We start from the raw sequence: 22428 nt of genomic DNA on the forward strand, positions 1-22428 counted from the left end.
ATGAATATGCTCTTCATAATGTAAAATAAGCGCATAATAAGTGCTCATGAATATCAATTTAATCTCTATGCATTATAGTGCACTATACATAGCATTATTAAGAAGCTATTCATGAGAAGTGTTTAACAAACTGCGCGTGGTTGTTAGATGTGGGCTGACCAGGCTAGAGGGGATAGGAACGGTGAGTTGAGGAGGACAAAGCCACGGGAGACAGATAAGAGAGGGGGACAGGAGAGGGGGACAGGAACAGGAAGGAACCACTGAGTCATGCAGCCAGGTCGATTTCCCCTGGAAGATTCTGGGAAAAGAAATTTGATTCTCATACCCTGTCCCGACCCACAGCCCAATGGGGCAATCATAATCATAATAATAATAATAATAACATCACGCCTGTATTATTTTATCATGTGTTTCACACTCACAGTCCCTTTCACAGTCTGAGTCAAAGACAATAATAAACCATAGATGTCATGTCATTTACTGATACACGATAGACAGAATGTTGTGACCCATATTGAAAAGCCAATGCACATTATGTAGGGGTCTATCTATATGTAGGCGATCCTCTGTGACCTGAATGGTCCTCTCTGTAGAGTGGAGGGGGAGTGGTCAATACTCTCGTTGTATTGGTCGATCGTTTATTCGGACCCCTTTCTGTTTTGAACTCTTTATTGACCTCTTGTTGACCCTGTGCTGACTTCATGTAGGGTTCCTTTTGGTAGAGCCCAGGGCAGGTTAGACCAATCACCATCCACTGTTTCCTTGCTTGCTCCCTGATTGGGTCACTGTTGCTCCTCTGCTAGACATAGGCCTACCCTCATTCCTATCGCAACAACTTTGTTGTCTGTCACTATAATAATATAGCATGTTATCATATAGTCTCTCACATCTCTCAGTCAGTGACCACTGCCAATAACCCCTATCTCACTGCTGAGTGGTACAGTCCAAGTAAGGGCAGTCACAAGGCACCCGTAAATCAACCGGATCTCCCAACTTAATTTAAAGAAGGGGGATTTCAAACTGCTTTCCAAAGAAGGATATCGTCCAGCACCAAGAATGCATAATGCTTCCTCTTAAAAGACAGATATTCTTCTCCTTCCCAGGAGGTGATCTGTTGTTGGGCTGGCATGGCACAGAGCAGGGGTGTTTATGACTAGTCAGTTCTCATCAGAAGGTCCCAACTCCATAGAAGGATGGAACCGTAGAAATGCAGTACAAAGGAACTGCCTGTTGACGACAGAGAATGATTTGAGGAATTAAGACTGCCGAGCAGTAGACAAGACTTTAAGTTGAATCTTTCAAAATCCTGAAGAGAGAGGATTGTATTCCGGTGTCCGTGGTAAAACGATTCCTCATTTGAAACCTGAGCCATGCTTCTTTAAACTGTGTCCCGATGGAGACTGGCTGGAGACTGGATGGAGAGAGAGAAGCCTCAGGTAACATCTATCCATCCAGTTGGAGGCCCTGTATTTCTCTCTCTGTTCACCAGGTCCAGTTCCACTGCAGTGTTTGTGGATGTGTGTACAGTATTTTCATGCATGTGGCTGGTGTGTGTGTGTGAAACAGAAAAAGGAGTTCAGGCCTTAACTATTCACATACTCTGATTGGCTCCAGCATTGTGGTGGGGGAGTGGTCAGTCAGACCTATACTTCAATACAGGCCTTTGGGGGTGTGGTCGCACCATTTAGGGGTGTGGTCAGATCCATACTGCAGCACAGGTGGGTTGTGGGTGTGGTCACACCTTTTGGGGGTGTGATATGGCTGCCAGATCATTGGAGGTGTGGTTGGACCAGTGGTTAGGAGAGTGTTCAGACTCGTAGTAAGGGGCCTGCAGCCGCAGTGAGGGGCGTGGTGGAGCCACAGTCATAGTCCACATCCACATTGGTGTGAGCCCCTCCTCCCCCCATCAGTCTGCCCCCTCCAGGATACGGCCTGGCCTCAACCTGCCTGTCCCGGAAACTCTGGATGTAACTCTGTAGAGAGAGAGAGAGAAAGAGTGAGAGATAACGTGAGAGAGAGACAGCAAGAGAGAGGAAAAAGAGAGACTGCGTTTTTTGATGAATGCTGATGAAGACACTGAGTAAGAAGAGATGAGGAGAATGGACAGTGGAAGCGAAAGGCAACGAGAGAGAGAGAGAGCACACGTGTACACTCACAGGCGATAGGACGTCCCCGTCAAAGCGTCGTATAGGGTTGGGTTTCCTGCGATAGGCGGGCTCGGGGTGCAGGGGTTTGGGAGGGTGAGAGCTGTGGGTGGAGTCTCTCTGTTGCTTATTCTTCCTCTTCCTGCTGCGGTCCCTCCGCTCCTCCTTCTGACGGATACGCATCAGCTGGACCCGCCGTTGCTGACGACTGATTATCACTGAGGGAGATGGAAGACGGGGTTCAGATATACACACACACACACACACACACACACAAAGAACACACATAACGACATTGCGCAGCTAGCAACAGATGTTTTAAAACACGCACACAAGAACGACCCAACGCGCCCTTTGACAGTTGCCCTGCTCCACATGATTGTGTTCTGATTGTGTTCATCTTTTTATTTAGACTAGACAAGCAGAGCCAGGCACCATCTGGCAGCCAGGGAGTTCACCCAGCAATAATCTGCTTCACTCTCTCTCTTCCCCTAAAGCTACCTGCTCTTTGTCTCTACCCCTCCCTCTCTTTTTCTCTTTGTTTCTCACTCTTAATCTTTGTTTACATTTGGGCGGCAGGTAGCCTAGTGGTTAGAGCGTTGGGCCAGTAAACCGGAAGGTTGCTGGATCGAATCCCTGAGCTGACAACGTCTTCCCATGAGCAAGGCAGTTAACCTACTGTTGCCCGGGCACCGAAGACCTGGATGTCGATTCAGGCTACCTGCCGCACCTCTTTGATTCAGAGGGCTTGGGTTAAATGCGGAAGACACATTTCAGTTAAATACATTCAGTTGGACAAGCACCCCCTTTCAAGCACCTCTCTCGCATATAAATAGCTCTGTCACTCTCAAAATAAAAAGTCCACAAACTTCAGCATTGACGTCAGTGTAACCCCTTCAACCCAGAATCTCAGACTCACCCTTGGTGTGGGAGTATCCCTCTGCTGTCACCTTCCACTGTATTAGCACCCCCAGGAGCGTCAGAACAGGCCACACCCCCAGCACCACCCAGGTGATCCAACAGACGGGTCTCCCTCTGGGCGCCGCTTTTACCCTCTCATACAGGTACAGCACCAGGGCAAACAGCTCCACAAAGTAGTCCAGCGCCACGGTGATCACCGCCGCCCCGAACACGGCCGTGGACACGGTGGTGAAGAAACGTTGCCATTGGAGGGTGAGAACGGCGAACAGCATGCCCAGGCCGAGCAGCACCCCCAGGGGGACCCAGACCGACCTCGGGGGGCTGTTGGACAGCTCCTCCATGCCCACCAGGGTAGCCACAGCCACCAAGAGGCCCAGGAGGAGACCCACCATGAAGAGACCCACGGAGCGAACCAGCATGGTGACCAGGCCGCAGAGGGTGCCGATGCCCAGGCCGATGCCCACAGAGGCCTCAACACTGAGCTGGGTGTCCAGGACGCGCTCCTTATAACACAACATGAAGATGACGATGGAGCCGAACATCAGGCCCGTCAGGAACATCACCGCCTTGAAACAACGGTACCCTGAGGAGAGAGAAAGACAGGGAGTTGGTCTTGAACATAGAGGTCCACTATATTGGTGTTCTATATAATTCTGCAGTCTTGAGATTGACTTGTTTGACCATCTCTGTTTTATGTTTACCGTGGCAATGTACATAAATGTACCAAGTCAATAGTTTATTCAATTAAATTGGATTCAGAACACGAGAGTCACATTTTTATCTGTGAGATGGGGAAGAGAGAGAGAGCGAGCGAGAGACAGGAGAGAGAGAGACAGGAGAGAGAGAGACAGAGAGATGATTATCCTATGAATAACCCCGGAGCGGCTAAATTCTCCAGAATATCAGCTCAGCGTTGCTCACATAATCTCATCACCGTGCATCACCTGTAATAACTGTTAAATCATAGTGTCAGAGAGGTTCTGCTGCTGTGACAGATGAACATTGCCATTGAGACTAGTGAATTACCCCTCAGTGTTTCCAATGAGCAAGGAGCTATGACCTTACAACTGCTACAAAGAATCCCTTTTGCTCACCGAAGAAGCAGTAGATGATGCCGAAGAGGCAACACATGGAGCACACGACGGAGGGAACCACTTTGTAGCGCCGGCCCGTCTCCTCGCAGCCGTCCAACCGCTCAGGGTTTAGGTCCTGAGGGGGTGGGGCCAGCTTGAGCGCCAGCGTTTGCAGCGTAGACGTCATGGCGACCAGAGAGTGATGGAGTGATGGAGAAAGTGAAAACGAGAGATGGAGGGATTGGGGTGTTCAGGAGAGGGAGGAGGAGGGCAGGGAAGATCAGGGAGCATTTCCCATCCACAAGAATCCACCTGTAGTGAGAAAGAGAGAGACAGAGAGAGAGAGAAAGAGAGAGTGAAAGAGAGAGAGAGAGTGAGAGACAGAGAGAGAGAGAAAGAGAGTGAGAGAGAGCGAGAGAGAAAGAGTGAAAGAGAGAGAGAGAGTGAAAGAGAGAGAGTGAAAGAGAGAGAGTGAGAGAGAGAGAGTGAAAGAAAGAGAGCGAAAGAGAGAGATAGAGAACGGTCAACGTTAGACATGTTTGCATTTACTATAGCTGTTGCAAAAACCTCCACACACAAGTAGAGCAGTGATCAAGAGTTACAGAGGACAGACTCCGTTGTGTTTGGATCAGGCATTTCAGTGTGAATACCATCTCTCAACACGATGGAACAAACCTCAGAAACACAGTCTGATTGTTCTACACGTGTTCTTCTATTTGAACAGTGACGGACTCTCTCCCACAAAAAGACACTGACATATGCTTCGCTGAAGCTCTCACCCAACGACCTCGTTCCCCTCTTTCCCACTCCTCCTCCTTTGTTCTCTCTCTCCCCGTCTCTCTAGCCTTCCGTGCAAGGAGGTTTCTGGGTCAGATGTTGGGTTACATAAGGAGCCCAGTGTGTGTTAGTGAGCTCGTCTGACTCTCACTGGAGCTGTTGCTGGTGAGATATTCATGAGCTCCATATTGTTCCCAGCATGCATCACTTTACCTCCCCGACGCCTCGCTATCGCTTATCCTCACCTCACCTGAACATCACCCCACCCCTTCTTGCGTCGCTCTCTCTCTCTTGCTCTCTCCTTCCTTCTTTTCCTCTCTCTCTCCCCCTTCTATCCTTCCTTCCTTCCTTTCGTCTCTCTCCTACCCTTTCTCTGTCCTTCCTTCCTTTCCTCTCTCTCCTCCCCTTTCTCCTTCCTTCCTTTCTCTCTCCTTCCTTCCTTCCTTTCCTCTCCCTCCTTCCTTTCCTCTCTCTCCTTCCTTTCTTTCCTCTCCCCTTTCGTCTCCTTTTCTCTTCCTTTCCCATGGCAGGTTTCATTATTTCTCTCCCAGAAGGTGTGGCTCTGACAGCTATGGGATTACTGCAAACAGGTTTCACACCATTTAACATCATAGAAGTGAAGGTGCTGCTTGGGTAGAAAGTATTAGCATGTCAGCATTTACCAAGGCCTCTGCATATGCATCAACCAGAAAGCCAGGTGTGTGTGTGTGTGTGTTTCTCTGTGTGGCTCAGTGCCCGTGTCACGCCTGATCAATGGCCCAGCATAAAACTGTGTGTTTGAAGTGATGCATCATCCACCTGAAGGGAGAGTAAACATATTGATATGAATGAACTGAAGCTGCAATAGGTCTCTGTAGGATACAGCCTTTATACCGTCCTCTAAGGATGGAATAGGAGGGGTAATGGAGAGCTCAGAGGAGAACCTAGTGAAAACCTGATCCCTGGCTGACTCTACGGTATCAACTGGGATTCATGAAATCCTCCCTGAGGTATGGATTAAAAATAGAATTGGGTTGGAGGCCTTGTCTTTTGCACTACGCCAACATGTACTGCGCTAAAACAGGATTGGACAGGACCCTATGTATGGGGTAGGTGTACACCTACATGATTAGCTAATACGTTATTACATTAAGAAACATGTCCAGTAGGATTGCTATTTTAGATGGAAGTGGACAAGGGACAATAGGATATTTCGGTCTTCTTCTGACACTGACTAAATCCTTCCAAACCCATAAATCACATCTAGCCCCTAGCTGCTCTCTCATCCAAACATGTTATAATAATCATCTTTCCGTGCGGATTACTCCATCTCTGCTGAACACCCAAGAGCGGAATGGAGCGCCACTAAGCTGTTCTTGAAGCAGATCCAGGGTTAGAATAGAGAGTTTCTATGTTCACAAGAGATCATCTGTTGAAAAACACAGTTCAGTTGAGAACAAGCTTGGCAATCTTCCACAATAACAACTTCCCACTTCCTGTCTGTCGTCATGACGACAAGAGGATGTTTGGATTCCGAGCATGTCCTGGTCCAAGTTGCTTGTCTGACCAATGGGAGAGCTGCCTAAACCACCATAGCAACAGTCAGAGAGCCAATCAGTGCCAGTCTGGCTGTTCCTCTCAGTTGGTATCTCCCTCCTCACAGCCTTTAAGCTCTCTCCCATTGGCAAGTCACCCCTCATGTCAGATGTAAAACAATGACTCAAGATACAGAACACACACATAGTGGCCTTGCTGGTTTCCTTTGCCCCACATTCAGCTAGTTGTGACAAGACTAGAGTGCGTGTGGCAGTGTGAGCCCAAATCACACGGGGAGATGTCCGTCAACGGCGTGAAATTGGTGTGCGAGAAAAGGGAGCGTCAATTCACAAACACTGCGTAGCGTATGCTAACGTAATTGTCATGACAACCCATTGTAAATAGTTATTTTTGTTATGTTCTCTGTGTAGGCTAGCCCCTGTGAGTTATTGTTGTGAATCAATTTATATGTCCTACGGAGCCACCGCACCTGGGCTAAACAGCTGTTATGCTAGCTCACGAACGTGAGGAGAGTTGTAGCTTGTAAACCCGAGCCGTTTATAAAGAACTAGCTAGCTAAGTCTCGTTCTTTCTACATAGCAGTATTCTCTTTTGAAATCCGAGGTCCTCAAGTTATCCAGCCGTAGCCTGCCTAGGTCGAAATCAACACAGGTAGACTGCAATTGTTTCACTGATATTGATAAACCTTAGCTTTAAGCCCAATACCTTTTAAAACTACATATTTTTGTCTACTTAGCATAGGGAAGATCATGACAATTCCTCTTAACTTAATTATTTTTCTACAAACGACCCACTCCATTCTTAGACCAACTTTTGATTAATTTGAACCAAGACAGTTACTAACCATATACTTTGAACTTTATTAATCAAATCGGCTGTAAGCTACAACGGTGATAGCCTAACGGTACTGCCAAGAAATGACATTGGCAACGTATCATTCTAATGTGACGCAGTTGACGCCCGCGCCTCGTCTGCTCTCTCATTCCCTCACATGAATTCTCATTCCAGCGTGAGCATGCGCATGATTTTTTTTATAACTTCTCGTGTGATTTGGTCTTTACAGTGTTTGAGCAGGCAGATCCTAGGACAGAGGGAGGAAAGCACAGAACAGAAAAAGACAGGGTGGGAAGGGACAAGTGGTGTGAGAGATAAAATGGCAACACTAGAGGCCGGTGTGAAAGTGTGGACAAGTAGAATAGCGTTAGATCCTAAATTTAGTCCCAGACATTTTAAGATCCATATGGAGCGTCCATACACTGGTGATTAACTGGACAGGGTGGAAACTTGCAAACACACTCATTGAATGGCTTTCCACGTCATATCTTTTTAGAACAGAATCAATCTAGTAACTGGTGTTTTACCTGGTCAGGTCACAGGTTCAGGACAAACTCAGAATCTAAGAATATCATATGATAGAGGGCAATGTGGTGTGGATAAAACCGTGGTATATATACTGTAGGTGCTGTGAAGTGGAGCAGCCTATCCTGTGAGATGGGTGGAGTCTGTCCGCTGCCCAGCGGCATCATGTTCTAGTCTAGCAGACATCCAGCTGTGTTAATCCCCAACGGGCCTGTGTGTGTTTGTACAGTCTATGACTTCCCCTTGGCCAGTGGGGCAACCATAGCAGACAGCTGTACTTGCTGACATCATCTCATCTGACAGATGCTCAAATCTACTCAGCCATATGTTAACAGACAGCATTAATATAGCTGCTATGACGCCCCTTTATATGGTGTCTACTGGTGTGGACAAATGAGAGACTTCACTGAATGGACTGTGGGCTTTAGAGGTCAACCTTGTCATAGGAAAACGATATAAGCAGATGTGAAAAAAGGCATGTTTACAACATTATACTGTACCTGCCTCCCACTTCTACTCTCAATTGTATGTTCAAAAGGCACTATATAAATACATTTTGATGCATTTGTTACTCCTATTCCACTATTTTCTGCAGCGTTTTCCATAATGCAGAGGCAGCTCTGCAGAGTGGTCACTAGCGGGCAAAGCCACAAAGTTATGACATGTTAAACTTAACCCTAATCACACTGATAACCCTAATCTTAAATTAAGACCAAAAAGCTAATTTTAGTTTTCATAAATTGTACTGAACTGAATTGAGAGAGAGCAGGTTTAACCAGAGGGAGAGGTGCAGCTGGGTGTGTATGTGTACATATATACACTACCGTTCAAAAGTTTGGGGTCACTTAGAAATGTCCTTGTTTTTGAAAGAAAAACACATTTTTTGTCCATTAAAATAACATCAAATTGATCAGAAATACAGTGTAGACATTGTTAATGTTGTAAATGACTATTGTAGCTGGAAACGGCAGATTTTTTAAATGGAATATCTACATAGGTGTACAGAGGCCCATTATCCACAACCATCACTCCTATGTTCCAATGGCACGTTGTGTTCGCTAATCCACGTTTATAATTTTAAAAGGCTAATTGATCGTTAGAAAACCTTTTTTCAATTATGTTGGTACAGCTGAATTCTGTTTTTCTGATTGAAGAAGCAATAAAACTGGCCTTTAGACTAGTTGAGTATCTGGAGCATCAGCATTTGTGGGTTCGATTACAGGCTCAAAATGGCCAGAAACAAATAACTTTCTTCTGAAACGCATCAGTCTATTCTTGTTCTGAGTTTTCCATGCGAGAAATTGCCAAGGAACTGAAGATCTCGTACAATGCTGTGTACTACTCCCTTCACAGAACAGTGCAAATGGTGTCTAACCAGAATAGAAAGAGTGGGAGGCCCCGGTGCACAACTGAGCCAGAGCCCTGCAAAATGACCTCTAGCAGGCCACAAATGTGCATGTGTCTGCTCAAACGGTCAGAAACAGACTCCATGAGGGTGGTATGAGGGCCCGACGTCCACAGGTGGGGGTTGTGCTTACAGCCCAACACCGTGCAGGACGTTTGGCATTTGCCAGAGAACACCAAGATTGGCAAATTTGCCACTGGCGCCCTGTGCTCTTCACAGATGAAAGCAGGTTCACACTGAGCACATGTGACAGAGTCTGGAGACGCCGTGGAGAACGTTCTGCTGCCTGCAACATCCTCCAGCATGACCGGTTTGGCGGTGGGTCAGTCATGGTATGTGGTGGCATTTCTTTGGGGGGCCGCACAGCCCTCCACGTGCTCGCCAGAGGTAGCCTGGCTGCCATTAGGTACCGAGATGAGATCCTCAGACCCCTTGTGAGACCATATGCTGGTGCGGTTGGACCTCATGTGGCTGGAGTGTGTCAGCAGTTCCGGCAAGAGGAAGGCATTGATGCTATGGACCGCCCGTTCCCCAGACCTGAATCCAATTGAGCATCATGTCTCGCTCCATCCACCAATGCCACGTTGCACCACAGACTGTCCAGGAGTTGGCGGATGCTTTGAGGAGATCCCTCAGGAGACCATCCGCCACCTCATCAGGAGCATGCCCAGGCGTTGTAGGGAGGTCATACAGGCACATGGAGGCCACACACACTACTGAGCCTCATTTTGACTTTGATGTAATGTTTTAAGGACATTACATCAAAGTTGGATCAGCCTGTAGTGTGGTTTTCCACTTTAATTTTGAGTGCGACTCCAAATCCAGACCTCCATGGGTTGATAAATTTGATTTCCATTGATACTTTTTGTGTGATTTTGTTGTCAGCACATTCAACTATGTAAAGAAAAAAGTATTTAATAAGAATATTTAATTCATTCAGATCTAGGATGTGTTATTTTAGTGTTCTCTTTATTTTTTTGAGCAGTGTATATAAATATGTGTGTGTGTACAGAGGGATGACCGTGAAAGGTGTGGTATCTCTCAGTACAATAGCCCTGCCATTTCTGATTGACTCTAGTGGGGTGGGGAAGAGAGGGGAAAGAGGAGAGAGAGGGGCTAGGAGGGACAGGAAGCCAAGGCTTTAGTCAGCCCCAGATCATCTTGCTGAGCGCCTCAGCTCTTAGCAACATGGAGATGAATATGTGTGTGTGTGCATGTGTGTGTGTCTGCAACACTCATTCATTAACTGGACCAATCTATATATAAACTCTCAGAGAGTTGCTCTTAGCTGACATGTCATAGTTATGTGTGGCACCACAGTGTAGTGACTGACTGTATGTTTAAGGATGGAAATGTCAGTGCTTCTGTAGAAATGTCATCAAAGCCTTCAAGAAGAGAGGGCTGACTAACAATGTGGCTGAGAATTCTAACAAAGTCTTTACGTCAGTCTCACGTCAGTCTCATTAGACACAATGATCAGCACTGAATAGTGTATGTGGGTGACTGTATTTCTGCGTCTGCGCCACAGTCGTCGTGACTGATGCCTAGCCAAAGCGTGTACCACCCCCCCACACACACACAGCCCACTCAAGCCTCTTCCTGCAAGCTGTTGTCGTGCTACAGCCTTGCAGTGCAGTCTGGAGGTGATGTAACCATGCTGACTGGTGACTACCCACAACCCACCATATAGGAACTGGACCCGCTCCAGTCTCCACACACACACAAAATCAGCAAGACATCGGTTGCATCCCAAATGGCACTCTATTCCCTATATACTGCACTACTTTTGACCTGAGCCCAGTGCACTAAATAGGGAATAGAGTGCCATTTGGTACGCTCACATAATATAATACTCATCCTCCTACGGCTCCACAGAGACCTTTGATATATGTTTAAGGACAGTATGTACCTTGGTGTGTGAGAATGTGTGTGTGTGTGAGGGTTGTGTGTGTGGCTGCCTCCATTACTCCATTAGCAGATTGCACTAACCTATTTAGTCATCGCAATGTTCTTCTCAATACAAACAAATGTGTCACTACAGATGACAGTCTGTTTCTCAGCTCCCATCTCACACTCTCTCATTCCCTCTTGGTTTTACCCTCCTCTGTGTCACAGTGACAGTGTCGTGAGAAGAACACCAGTGGACATGTGCAGGGATGTCACCTTGTATGATCATCCCACTGTAGTGAGTGGGCATCAGAAATAGCTGTAACACGTGTGATACCCAGCACAGGCTTGGCTTCCAATGCCTTTAACCTTTATTTAACTAGGCAAGTCAGTTTAAGAACAAATTTACAATAACGACCAAACCCGGCAGGCACTGGGCCAATTGTGCACCGCCCCATGGGACTCCCAATCACGCCCGGATGTGATACAGCCTGGATTTGAACTAGGGACTGTAGTGACGCCTCTTGCACTGAGATGCAATGCCTTAGAGCGCTGCGCCACTTGGGAGCCATATAGTATAACTCTCATATGTACGACTACACATACATCTTTCATAGTTTCAAGATGGTATCTGACAATTGTTAGGTTCTTATTTTTCAGAGTAAATAACTCACGAACACTAGAGAAGCTGAACCAAGTTGAATTCTTCCCAAAGGGTAGGAACAGCTGTATTCAGACAAAGCCATGTTCCCACCACTACCCGTATACAGTATATACTCTAGAGGCCGATTTCAAGTTTTCATAACAATCGGTAATCAGCATTTTATGGCCGATTACATTGCATTCCACGAGGAAACTGCGTGGCAAGCTGACCACCTGTTACGTGAGTGCAGCAAGAAGCCAAGGTAAGTTGCTAGCTAGCATTAAACTTATCTTATAAAAAACAATCAATCTTCACATAATCACCAGTTAACTACAGATAGTTGATGATATTACTAGGTTAACTAGCTTGTTCTGCATTGCATATAATCAATGCGGTGCCTATTAATTTATCGAATCACAGCCAACTTCGCCAAACGGGTGATGATTTAACAAAGGCGCATTCGCGAAAAAAGCACAATCGTTGTACGAATATACCTAACCATAAACATCTTTTGCCTTTCTTAAAATCAATTGAAGTAAATATTTTTAAACCTGCATATTTAGTTATATATATATATAAATAAATAAATCGGCCGATTAATTTGTATCAGCTTTTTTTGGTCCTCCAATAATCGGTATCGGCGCTGGAAAAAATCATAATCGGTCTACCTCTAATATACTCCAATTTAGGCACTCCTCCTCTCCAATCCTTACATCTTATGGTTCCACATGAAGAGGGTAATAGGATAGTGAACCATAATTTCTCCCAGCAGGGGATCTGACCTGACCTCCTGAACTCAACCCCTCCTTTGCCTAATCCACAGATGTCCATCCGCTTCCCCTATAGCAATCCTGTGACTTCTTCCCGTCCACCCAACACATTCCAAAGCCCTCTGTCTTTATACAGAGAACCATTCACTTTTGACATTAAAAGCCAGTCTCTTTCACTCCTTTAGATACTATGCTTCTGATCTATCATGTCTTTAGTATTTCAATGTTCAACACCTTTGTCGCATTTCCCAATCTCAAAGGGATATGTTGAAAAGGAACATGGGGTGAGAGCAGGAAGTGAATTACATGAAGGAGACCTGAGACTACACAGAAGAAAGGGTTGAATAAGAGTGAAAAAGGATAACAAGAAAAAGAAAGAAAGCAAGACGAAAGATAGGACAGATCTGCCAATGGGCTCCCCATTCCGCAGTGTTTGCTGACATAACCACTTCATAATGCATTACCCACTATGTTACTGCTGCTGTGGGATCTGGTCTGTTGCTGCTACTAAATGTCTTTATAGACATCAACAGATGTTTTCTCACTGTGTTACTGCTGCTGTGGGATCTGGTCTGTTGCTGCTACTAAATGTCTTCATAGACTTCAACAGATGTTTTCTCACTGTGTTACTGCTGCTGTGGGCTTCTGGTCTGTCGCTGCTACTAAATGTCTTCATAGACTTCAACAGATGTTTTCTCACTGTGTTACTGCTGCTGTGGGATCTGGTCTGTTGCTGCTACAAAATGTCTTCATAGACTTCAACAGATGTTTTCTCACTGTGTTACTGCTGCTGTGGGATCTGGTCTGTTGCTGCTACTAAATGTCTTCATAGACTTCATCAGACGTTTTCCCACTGTGTTACTGCTGCTGTGGGATCTGGTCTGTTGCTGCTACTAAATGTCTTCATAGACTTCATCAGATGTTTTCTCACTGTGTTACTGCTGCTGTGGGATCTGGTCTGTCGCTGCTACTAAATGTCTTCAGACTTCATCAGATGTTTTCCCACTGTGTTACTGCTGCTGTGGGATCTGGTCTGTTGCTGCTACTAAATGTCTTCATAGACTTCATCAGATGTTTTCCCACTGTGTTACTGCTGCTGTGGGATCTGGTCTGTCGCTGCTACTAAATGTCTTCAGACTTCATCAGATGTTTTCCCACTGTGTTACTGCTGCTGTGGGATCTGGTCTGTTGCTGCTACTAAATGTCTTCATAGACTTCATCAGATGTTTTCCCACTGTGTTACTGCTGCTGTGGGATCTGGTCTGTTGCTGCTACTAAATGTCTTCATAGACTTCATCAGATGTTTTCCCACTGTGTTACTGCTGCTGTGGGCTTCTGGTCTGTCGCTGCTACTAAATGTCTTCATAGACTTCATCAGATGTTTTCCCACTGTGTTACTGCTGCTGTGGGATCTGGTCTGTTGCTGCTACTAAATGTCTTTTATAGACTTCATCAGATGTTTTCCCACTGTGTTACTGCTGCTGTGGGATCTGGTCTGTTGCTGCTACTAAATGTCTTTTATAGACTTCATCAGATGTTTTCCCACTGTGTTACTGCTGCTGTGGGATCTGGTCTGTTGCTGCTACTAAATGTATTTTATAGACTTCATCAGATGTTTTCCCACTGTGTTACTGCTGCTGTGGGATCTGGTCTGTTGCTGCTACTAAATGTCTTCATAGACTTCATCAGATGTTTTCTCACTGTGTTACTGCTGCTGTGGGATCTGGTCTGTCGCTGCTACTAAATGTCTTCATAGACTTCATCAGATGTTTTCTCACTGTGTTACTGCTGCTGTGGGATCTGGTCTGTTGCTGCTACTAAATGTCTTCATAGACTTCATCAGATGTTTTCTCACTGTGTTACTGCTGCTGTGGGATCTGGTCTGTCGCTGCTACTAAATGTCTTTTATAGACTTCATCAGATGTTTTCCCACTGTGTTACTGCTGCTGTGGGATCTGGTCTGTTGCTGCTACTAAATGTCTTCATAGACTTCATCAGATGTTTTCTCACTGTGTTACTGCTGCTGTGGGATCTGGTCTGTCGCTGCTACTAAATGTCTTTTATAGACTTCATCAGATGTTTTCCCACTGTGTTACTGCTGCTGTGGGATCTGGTCTGTTGCTGCTACTAAATGTATTTTATAGACTTCATCAGATGTTTTCCCACTGTGTTACTGCTGCTGTGGGATCTGGTCTGTTGCTGCTACTAAATGTCTTCATGGACTTCATCAGATGTTTTCCCACTGTGTTACTGCTGCTGTGGGATCTGGTCTGTCGCTGCTACTAAATGTCTTCATAGACTTCATCAGATGTTTTCTCACTGTGTTACTGCTGCTGTGGGATCTGGTCTGTCGCTGCTACTAAATGTCTTCATAGACTTCATCAGATGTTTTCTCACTGTGTTACTGCTGCTGTGGGATCTGGTCTGTTGCTGCTACTAAATGTCTTCATAGACTTCATCAGATGTTTTCCCACTATGTTACTGCTGCTGTGGGATCTGGTCTGTTGCTGCTACTAAATGTCTTTTATAGACTTCATCAGATGTTTTCCCACTGTGTTACTCTGCTGTGGGCTTCTGGTCTGTCGCTGCTACTAAATGTCTTCATCAGATGTTTTCTCACTGTGTTACTGCTGCTGTGGGATCTGGTCTGTCGCTGCTACTAAATGTCTTCATAGACTTCATCAGATGTTTTCTCACTGTGTTACTGCTGCTGTGGGATCTGGTCTGTTGCTGCTACTAAATGTCTTCATAGACTTCATCAGATGTTTTCCCACTGTGTTACTGCTGCTGTGGGATCTGGTCTGTCGCTGCTACTAAATGTCTTCATAGACTTCATCAGATGTTTTCCCACTGTGATACTGCTGCTGTGGGATCTGGTCTGTCGCTGCTACTAAATGTCTTCATAGACTTCATCAGATGTTTTCCCACTGTGTTACTGCTGCTGTGGGCTTCTGGTCTGTCGCTGCTACTAAATGTCTTCATAGACTTCATCAGATGTTTTCCCACTGTGTTACTGCTGCTGTGGGCTTCTGGTCTGTCGCTGCTACTAAATGTCTTCATAGACTTCATCAGATGTTTTCCCACTGTGTTACTGCTGCTGTGGGATCTGGTCTGTCGCTGCTACTAAATGTCTTCATAGACTTCATCAGATGTTTTCCCACTGTGTTACTGCTGCTGTGGGATCTGGTCTGTTGCTGCTACTAAATGTCTTCATAGACTTCATCAGATGTTTTCCCACTGTGTTACTGCTGCTGTGGGATCTGGTCTGTCGCTGCTACTAAATGTCTTCATAGACTTCATCAGATGTTTTCTCACTGTGTTACTGCTGCTGTGGGATCTGGTCTGTTGCTGCTACTAAATGTCTTCATAGACTTCATCAGATGTTTTCCCACTGTGTTACTGCTGCTGTGGGCTTCTGGTCTGTTGCTGCTACTAAATGTCTTCATAGACTTCATCAGATGTTTTCCCACTGTGTTACTGCTGCTGTGGGATCTGGTCTGTCGCTGCTACTAAATGTCTTCATAGGGTTCCCCAGATGTTCTCTCACTGTTTTGGAGCTAGGAGGACAATTACATTCTTTAAAAAATACAATGAAGCAAGCGCACCCATTTTTTCAGGAAATATACATTTTGAAGTTGTATTTATTCTATTGGGAGTAATTATATTTTCATGTCCAATCCCACAGATACAAAATGGTGGCTTTGTTGCCAGTCCCTTTCCTTTTTTGCTTCTTATCTCCTCCATCAACTTCATAATCAGTAGTCTGATCAAGCAAGATTGCACCATTCCATTCTCTCTCTCTCTCGTTTCCTCAGTTCCTCCAGTCTTCCTTCCCCTATCGGTTGTTGCAGATATCTTTGGGTTCGCCAGTCTTATCTATTGTTCTCTCCCCAAAACCCAAATAAACACCTAGTGCAGAAACACAAGGTTATGTAGAACGATTTGAAATCAATGTAGCCTGGCTGGTCCCAGATCTGTTTGTGCTCTCTTGCCAACTCTTTATGGAATTGTTATGCCAAACATGTTTGTCTTGACAATGACAGCAAAATGAGTTGGCAAGAGCATAAACAGATCAGGGACCAGCCAGGCTAGGATGAAAGTATGATGCCCACGTAACTGAAGGAAGGCCAATGAACTACTGTGAGAATTCCGTGAGGTGTGTGACAGACCCGAGCTCACCCGGTCACAGACTTAGATCACACAGTCCTATCAGAGCCACTTTCCGAACTGGAACTCGTGGAATGGACAAGGGTTTAGCGTGATAACAGTGGCAGTTATCAATCAATATTGCTGTTCATTTCAACCCTGAACCTCTAAAGCTGCCTCGCATGTCGATCAATATCCATCACTGATGTCTGACTGGCTGTGGTCGCTGTGGAAACATGACAGGCTGTGTCACCGTGGTAACTAGGACAGCTGTGGTGGCAGGCAGATCATCGGTGTGTATGTCAACAGTCTCACGTGTTTCCCCCACACGGCCCCGTTGAGAGCCAGGCTGCTGTGTTGGGGCACCATAGGGACAATGAGAAACCCTTGAGGGGGCTTTGTCAAATCCTACCAGAGAGAGGAGACATGGTGTTGGACTATTATTTGTCCTCTACCCCCTCTGGTTCTGGTTGTGATACAAGGGCCCAGACAGAGCTTCTCCATGGAGACCCAGGCAGAGCTTCTCCCATGGAGACCCAGGCAGAGCTTCTCCCATGGAGACCCAGGCAGAGCTTCTCCCATGGAGACCCAGGCAGTGTTGTGGACCTGGGTAGAGGAGGATGTGTTGTCTGGCCTGGGGATCACCTGGTTAGACAGTCAGTGGCACATAATGGGCAAATAAAAATGATCTTACCTCAGTAAATCCTGCCTGGTATAGCAGATAATGGCCTAGTGACAGCAACTGTCACGTAAACCCAATTGGCGCTCATCAATGGATCAGCTAGCCCATCAGACTGGATGGACTAGAAATCTCTTCATTCTGCCCATAAAAGGGGGTGGTGGTGGTGGGGTGGATCCGGGGGCAGATAGAGAGAGTGATGGGTTTATCTATGAGAGCTTTGTGTGTCAGCAGACATGGCCATGAATGCTACCAATTGTTTCCCCCAGCAGACTGCAGAGGCTGCAGCTCCTACACACTCTCTGGGATGGAGTTCCTTTGGAGTTGTTAATGAACTGAACAGACCACTTTACGCATCTCTCAAAAGAGACCCAGGCAGTCTAGTGGGAATCTAAGGGAGTCGAATTCCTTCTGTGTGTGGACCTACAGGTGACTTGCCAGTGGTTTATTACACATACAAAGAGTCTCTCTCTACTGACTCTTCTAATCTAATTGAAATCGATTCACCTGTATTTATTTATGAATTTATTCACTAGGACAAATGATTGAGATCCAGAAACAAAGGCTAGACCTTAAGAAGAGAAGTTGTAAAAGTAAATTCAGCGTGTTACAGTTTATGCTCTTCATACTGACGATTCAGTTAGTCCCAGTCTGTGTCAGTCTGATCTGGTGTTAATCTTGGTGTGTGTGTGTGTGTGTGTTCTGCACGTAGACAGATAATGAGATTGGGACCTGCTATCTGTATCTGTAGCCAGGGGGAAGGACAGCAGAGGACTGGATTAATGCCATTTACAATCCATCTCATTCACACCCCTCGTGCATACACGCTTCACCTCTCCTCAATTCACCTCCCGTATTCACTCTCTCTGTATCCCACGACTTTTATATTGCGTCTTCTGCCATCACTCCTCCATACATGTGCATCCCATTCCCCATCTCTCTCCTCTACCACGTCTCCACGTTCTCTCTGCTCTTCTTCCCCCATGTCCCTCGCTCCTTCTGAGTGTGAACGCTGTTATTAGTCTTTACTTGGCGTTGTCATTGTTACATAACTGGGACCAACAAAGGCTCGGTCTCCACACCGTCTTTAAGATGCTCCTGCAGTATAGGCCCCCCTCAGTGTTCACAACACTCCCCCTCCTCACTGAACCCCTACACACTCTCTCCCTGTACACCCCGAGGAAGGAGTTCGATAATATCCCAAAACATCCCACTCTTGCTCATTCAGGAAGTGTATCTTGCTGCATAACGATTCACCTCATCTCTTCTCACCACCTCCTCATCCCTCTATACTCTCAGATGTGTGTTTCCCTTCCCTTTCTCTTTTTTCTCTCCTCGCAATGGTCGAAATGAATGATTTATTCCTCGAATTCGGAGGCGATGATGGGAAGGGAATGAGAGGAAGTCATGCACTTAAACTACTGGCAGCCTGACACTTAGCCATCATTCAACCACACATAGCAGGCAATCAAGATCTCTCCCCCTCTCTGAATTAAGTTATTTCATTTAACGCAACGTAATATAAAAAAATATCTCAGCAGCTCATCAGGACATGGGATTAGACACAACTATTTAACCATCATCATAATTGAAGGGATTAAAGCATCATAGTTACGCTCATCTGCATAATTAAAATGAATTCCATAATCTACATAATCTGTGTACAATAAAAAACGGTCACTCACATAAGTAAACAAAGGATTTCAGAATGTACAACAAAACACATGTCTGATAAGCAATACGACATTCCTGTGTGTGTGTGTGTGTGTGTGTGTGTGTGTGTGCATGTTGAGGAAGGACTTTTGCTTTTCAGTTCCTTAATTCAGGCTGCATGCTCATTTGACCCCGTTCATGACCACTGACCTCTAAACTAGCACTGTCAAATAACAACACAGCAACGAGTCAAGAGTCAATCAATTGTCTTCATGAACTCCCTCATCAATGGATCTATCATGCAATTCAATCAACACAGTGATGAATTCATGGGATAATTCAATTACATGTTTTTGCTGTTAAAACAACAAGGCTTCCATTGGTCGTTATGACAACACATGACAGTAAAGGATGCCAATAAAGGGTCACGATGAGGACAGATAGACAGAGCTAAGTAGATGGTCACTCAGCCACAGTGTCTTGTTCCTATGTAGGTCTACATTGACTGACGCTGCCTGGCCTGTTCTGAGAAGGGGTTGGAACAGGTCAGAGGTCAGGATAATGAAGTGGATCAGTGTCAGGGCATGGTTGTTTTCAGGGCAAGGCTGTTCCACTGCTGCCATGAAAATCAATGGGCAACATGCTTCTTTATCTCCACCACTGACAAAATCCTTTCAGTGTGCGTGAGAAAGGAAACATGTCTGTGTGTTATCAAAGCCTGCGATTTCTCTGGAAGGCAGATGTTTACACTAGGTGACAGAATCTACACTAAACATGAGAAATATGGAGAGACATCAAAAGAGAGAGCTAGATCGGATGAAAGAGAGAGAAATATGAAAAGAGAGAGACACAGACGCCAGATTGTTGTCGACAAGGCTCAAGATGTTGTCTGTTTGTTTTTCCCTCTAGGATCATTCAAACCAGTGTGCACCACCAACAGGCTATGGAAACCCTCACGGCATGAAGGCTGTGGGGTTGACAGATTGACTGCCTCACTAGAATAATAATACACAGACAGTTGTATCCTGTCTGTTAGGCGAGAGAGCAGGAAGTATTATCTTCAATGTGTTTACCCTGTGACTCAATGACAACTGAACGCTTTTCTTTCCACAACACACCAGTGAGACCTAAAGACTTAGTTCCCTGAGCTAATAGCCTAGGCTTTAGCTCAGTGGGCTATTCCACAGCATCGAGGTGGGCAGAAACCCAGTCAGTCACTCACACCTCCATAGGCTTAGCCTACACATTTATTTTGACTGGCTGTTTGATGGTGGCATTTCCCTGGTTTGCGCTTTATAATAGATGATGCTATGTTGCCTACCCAAAGCGTCTACACCACATTTTGTATTGTAATGTAACGGACAATGACCCCGTGATAGAAGCACCATTGACTGGAATGGAATCTTTGCACACATTGCGCTTTGTGGACGTCATGGACATAGCTTTACATGGCAGAAATGAAATGATGATGTCATTGATGCTATTGTGCCGTCGGACTTGTAGAGGTCTGACCTAATTAATTAGATGTAAACAACCATTCCGTAGGATCAAATAATGCAACGGCAACGGTCATTTGACATTAGCGCCCGAACCCTATCGAACCAATGGTCATCGCAGCTAGGCCAGGGGAAAACGGTTCTACCTGGGATGCCCGAGGCATAGAATGTCCATTCGAATGGTTCCTATAAATGAACAAAGAGGCAAACCGTCGGCGGCAACTCACCATCACAAAGCCTCAACATCCTACGAAGCACTGCCCCAGACATTCTGTCCGCATCTTGCCCCAGAACGACTCATCGGAATCGTTCAGCATCCCTCATTTTGATACTCACTCCCTATGAATAGGATACAGTCAAAGCCCATTAGGGCGCGACGGATGATTCTAGCTGCTCCAGGTAATCCAATGTAGCCAGACACAAGACAACTGTAGCCTAATTCAAAAATATACAGTGACTAGTCTACATTATAGAACATACACTATTCTATGTATAGCATAATTTTAGAGATGTATCCTACAGCTTCATCCAATCCACATTCGAGGCTTTGCAGAGTGCCGAGGAAAATAATATGAGCGTGCAGGGTGTAGAGGAGATGTATCGCATCAGCAGGCTCTATAGGCTCATGCCGGGGCATACCATTCTAAGGAAAAGTGCAGGGCTGGATGGCTGAGGATAAGAAGGAGCGCTCTAAGACAAAATATGGAGGACAGTGGTCCCGACCCATGTGAGATGTTCTGCATATAATTTTTTTAAACTATTCTCAACATAAAATACATTTAACTAAATACATCCAGTGTTCTGAGTTGCCCTAAGTGTCTGCGGCCCGATAGGCTACTTGATAAATATGTCTAGGCTGGCTATTGGCCTATAATATAGCCCACATATGAGATGTAAAATGTGAGCCTAATCATCGATAAATCTGCCGATAGGATTGGTGGCTACATGTACTGTATAAAATTGCTTCAACTAGTTACAAGTAAACGAGTTAGGTTCTCAATTGATTTTTTTTGTGGCATTTGTTGAAACCAAACATATGATTCAACGCCAACTGTTATATTTGATTATTAACAAACCTATATTTCAAGTTGCAACCTACTGTATTTATTTTAACACTCAACTTACTTATCCCCTTTGGTTAAACCTAATAACTAAACACAAATACAAATATTTAACGTAAATAAAACCCATCTTTTAATCTTTGTATGGACCACAGAGTTGCCAGCAGTTGTTAAACACTAATGTGGGCACATAAGTTCACATTTCATAAAGACTTTTAATGAAGTAAAAGTTTATGGCCAATACCCTAGACAAATATATATAAGTATTAGCAACTGATGATATTATATTATAATGCCATTCACAAGCACACACACACACACACACACACAGTGATACATTTCTCCTCGACACCAATGTGCATTAATTACAGGGCAGATTAATCTATATGTATTAGCTTCATAGTAAAGGTCAACAGAGCAAAGGCCCCAGTTATACACCTCACATGGTGACCAGACTGCACACGTCGCGTGCGCATCGGAAAATAAATGTAGAAATCCATGATATTCAATTATTGCACCCACACTGCTCGTGCGCGCGCCAACGAACATCTGCGATGCCAAGGGCTAAAATATACAATTTTTTATTATACTTTTCTATTTCTGACACAGATCGCGCTGAAAGTCCTGCCTCTCCCATCTCCTCATTGGTTTATAGAAGCAGGTACCCAAGTTTCATCTCCTCATTGTCTATACCCACGTGGGTAATTGAAAGATTAAATGTTTTGCCGGTTGTCGTGGTAATACTATGAAAGTTTAGATGCGGTCACCATATAAGTTCAAAGAGGAAAAAGCCTGGAAGGAGAGATGACTAGAAACGATTCGGTTGTCCGTTTTATGTGTGGATTCATTGTCGGAGTAGAGGACCTTGTGCATTTCAG

At 45.2% G+C, this 22428-nt stretch overlaps 1 protein-coding gene across 2 annotated transcripts; it reads right to left on the bottom strand.

The window, feature by feature from the left end:
* Window positions 1–89: 89 nt before the first annotated feature.
* LOC110527485 (transmembrane protein 198-B) lies at window positions 90–21217 on the bottom strand. 2 transcript variants are annotated; one of them, XM_021608780.2, is made up of 5 exons: window positions 20717–21217; window positions 4160–4450; window positions 3064–3648; window positions 2157–2362; window positions 90–1973 (listed from the first exon to the last, which is right to left on the bottom strand). In XM_021608780.2, the coding sequence occupies exons 2-5, from the start codon at window positions 4323–4325 to the stop codon at window positions 1809–1811; spliced, it is 1122 nt and encodes a 373-aa protein (XP_021464455.1). In that variant the 5' UTR covers window positions 4326–4450; window positions 20717–21217; the 3' UTR covers window positions 90–1808. The 2 variants fall into 2 exon arrangements, with proteins under 2 accessions (XP_021464455.1, XP_021464456.1); XM_021608781.2 differs by lacking the exon at window positions 20717–21217 and adding an exon at window positions 4918–5269.
* Window positions 21218–22428: the final 1211 nt, after the last annotated feature.

Source organism: Oncorhynchus mykiss, chromosome 7, assembly GCF_013265735.2.
Source record: "Oncorhynchus mykiss isolate Arlee chromosome 7, USDA_OmykA_1.1, whole genome shotgun sequence".
NCBI classification, from domain to species: domain Eukaryota; kingdom Metazoa; phylum Chordata; class Actinopteri; order Salmoniformes; family Salmonidae; genus Oncorhynchus; species Oncorhynchus mykiss.

What these genes read in the sequence shown, in the direction of transcription:
- LOC110527485 (XM_021608780.2), bottom strand. Translation starts at nt 4,325, where the DNA reads ATGACGTCTACGCTGCAAACGCTGGCGCTCAAGCTGGCCCCACCCCCT. An exon ending in CATCATCTACTGCTTCTTCG is followed by an intron (nt 3,649 to 4,159) that starts GTGAGCAAAAGG and finishes CTCTCTCCTCAG; the next exon opens with GGTACCGTTGTTTCAAGGCG. An exon ending in GGGATACTCCCACACCAAGG is followed by an intron (nt 2,363 to 3,063) that starts GTGAGTCTGAGA and finishes CATCTCCCTCAG; the next exon opens with TGATAATCAGTCGTCAGCAA.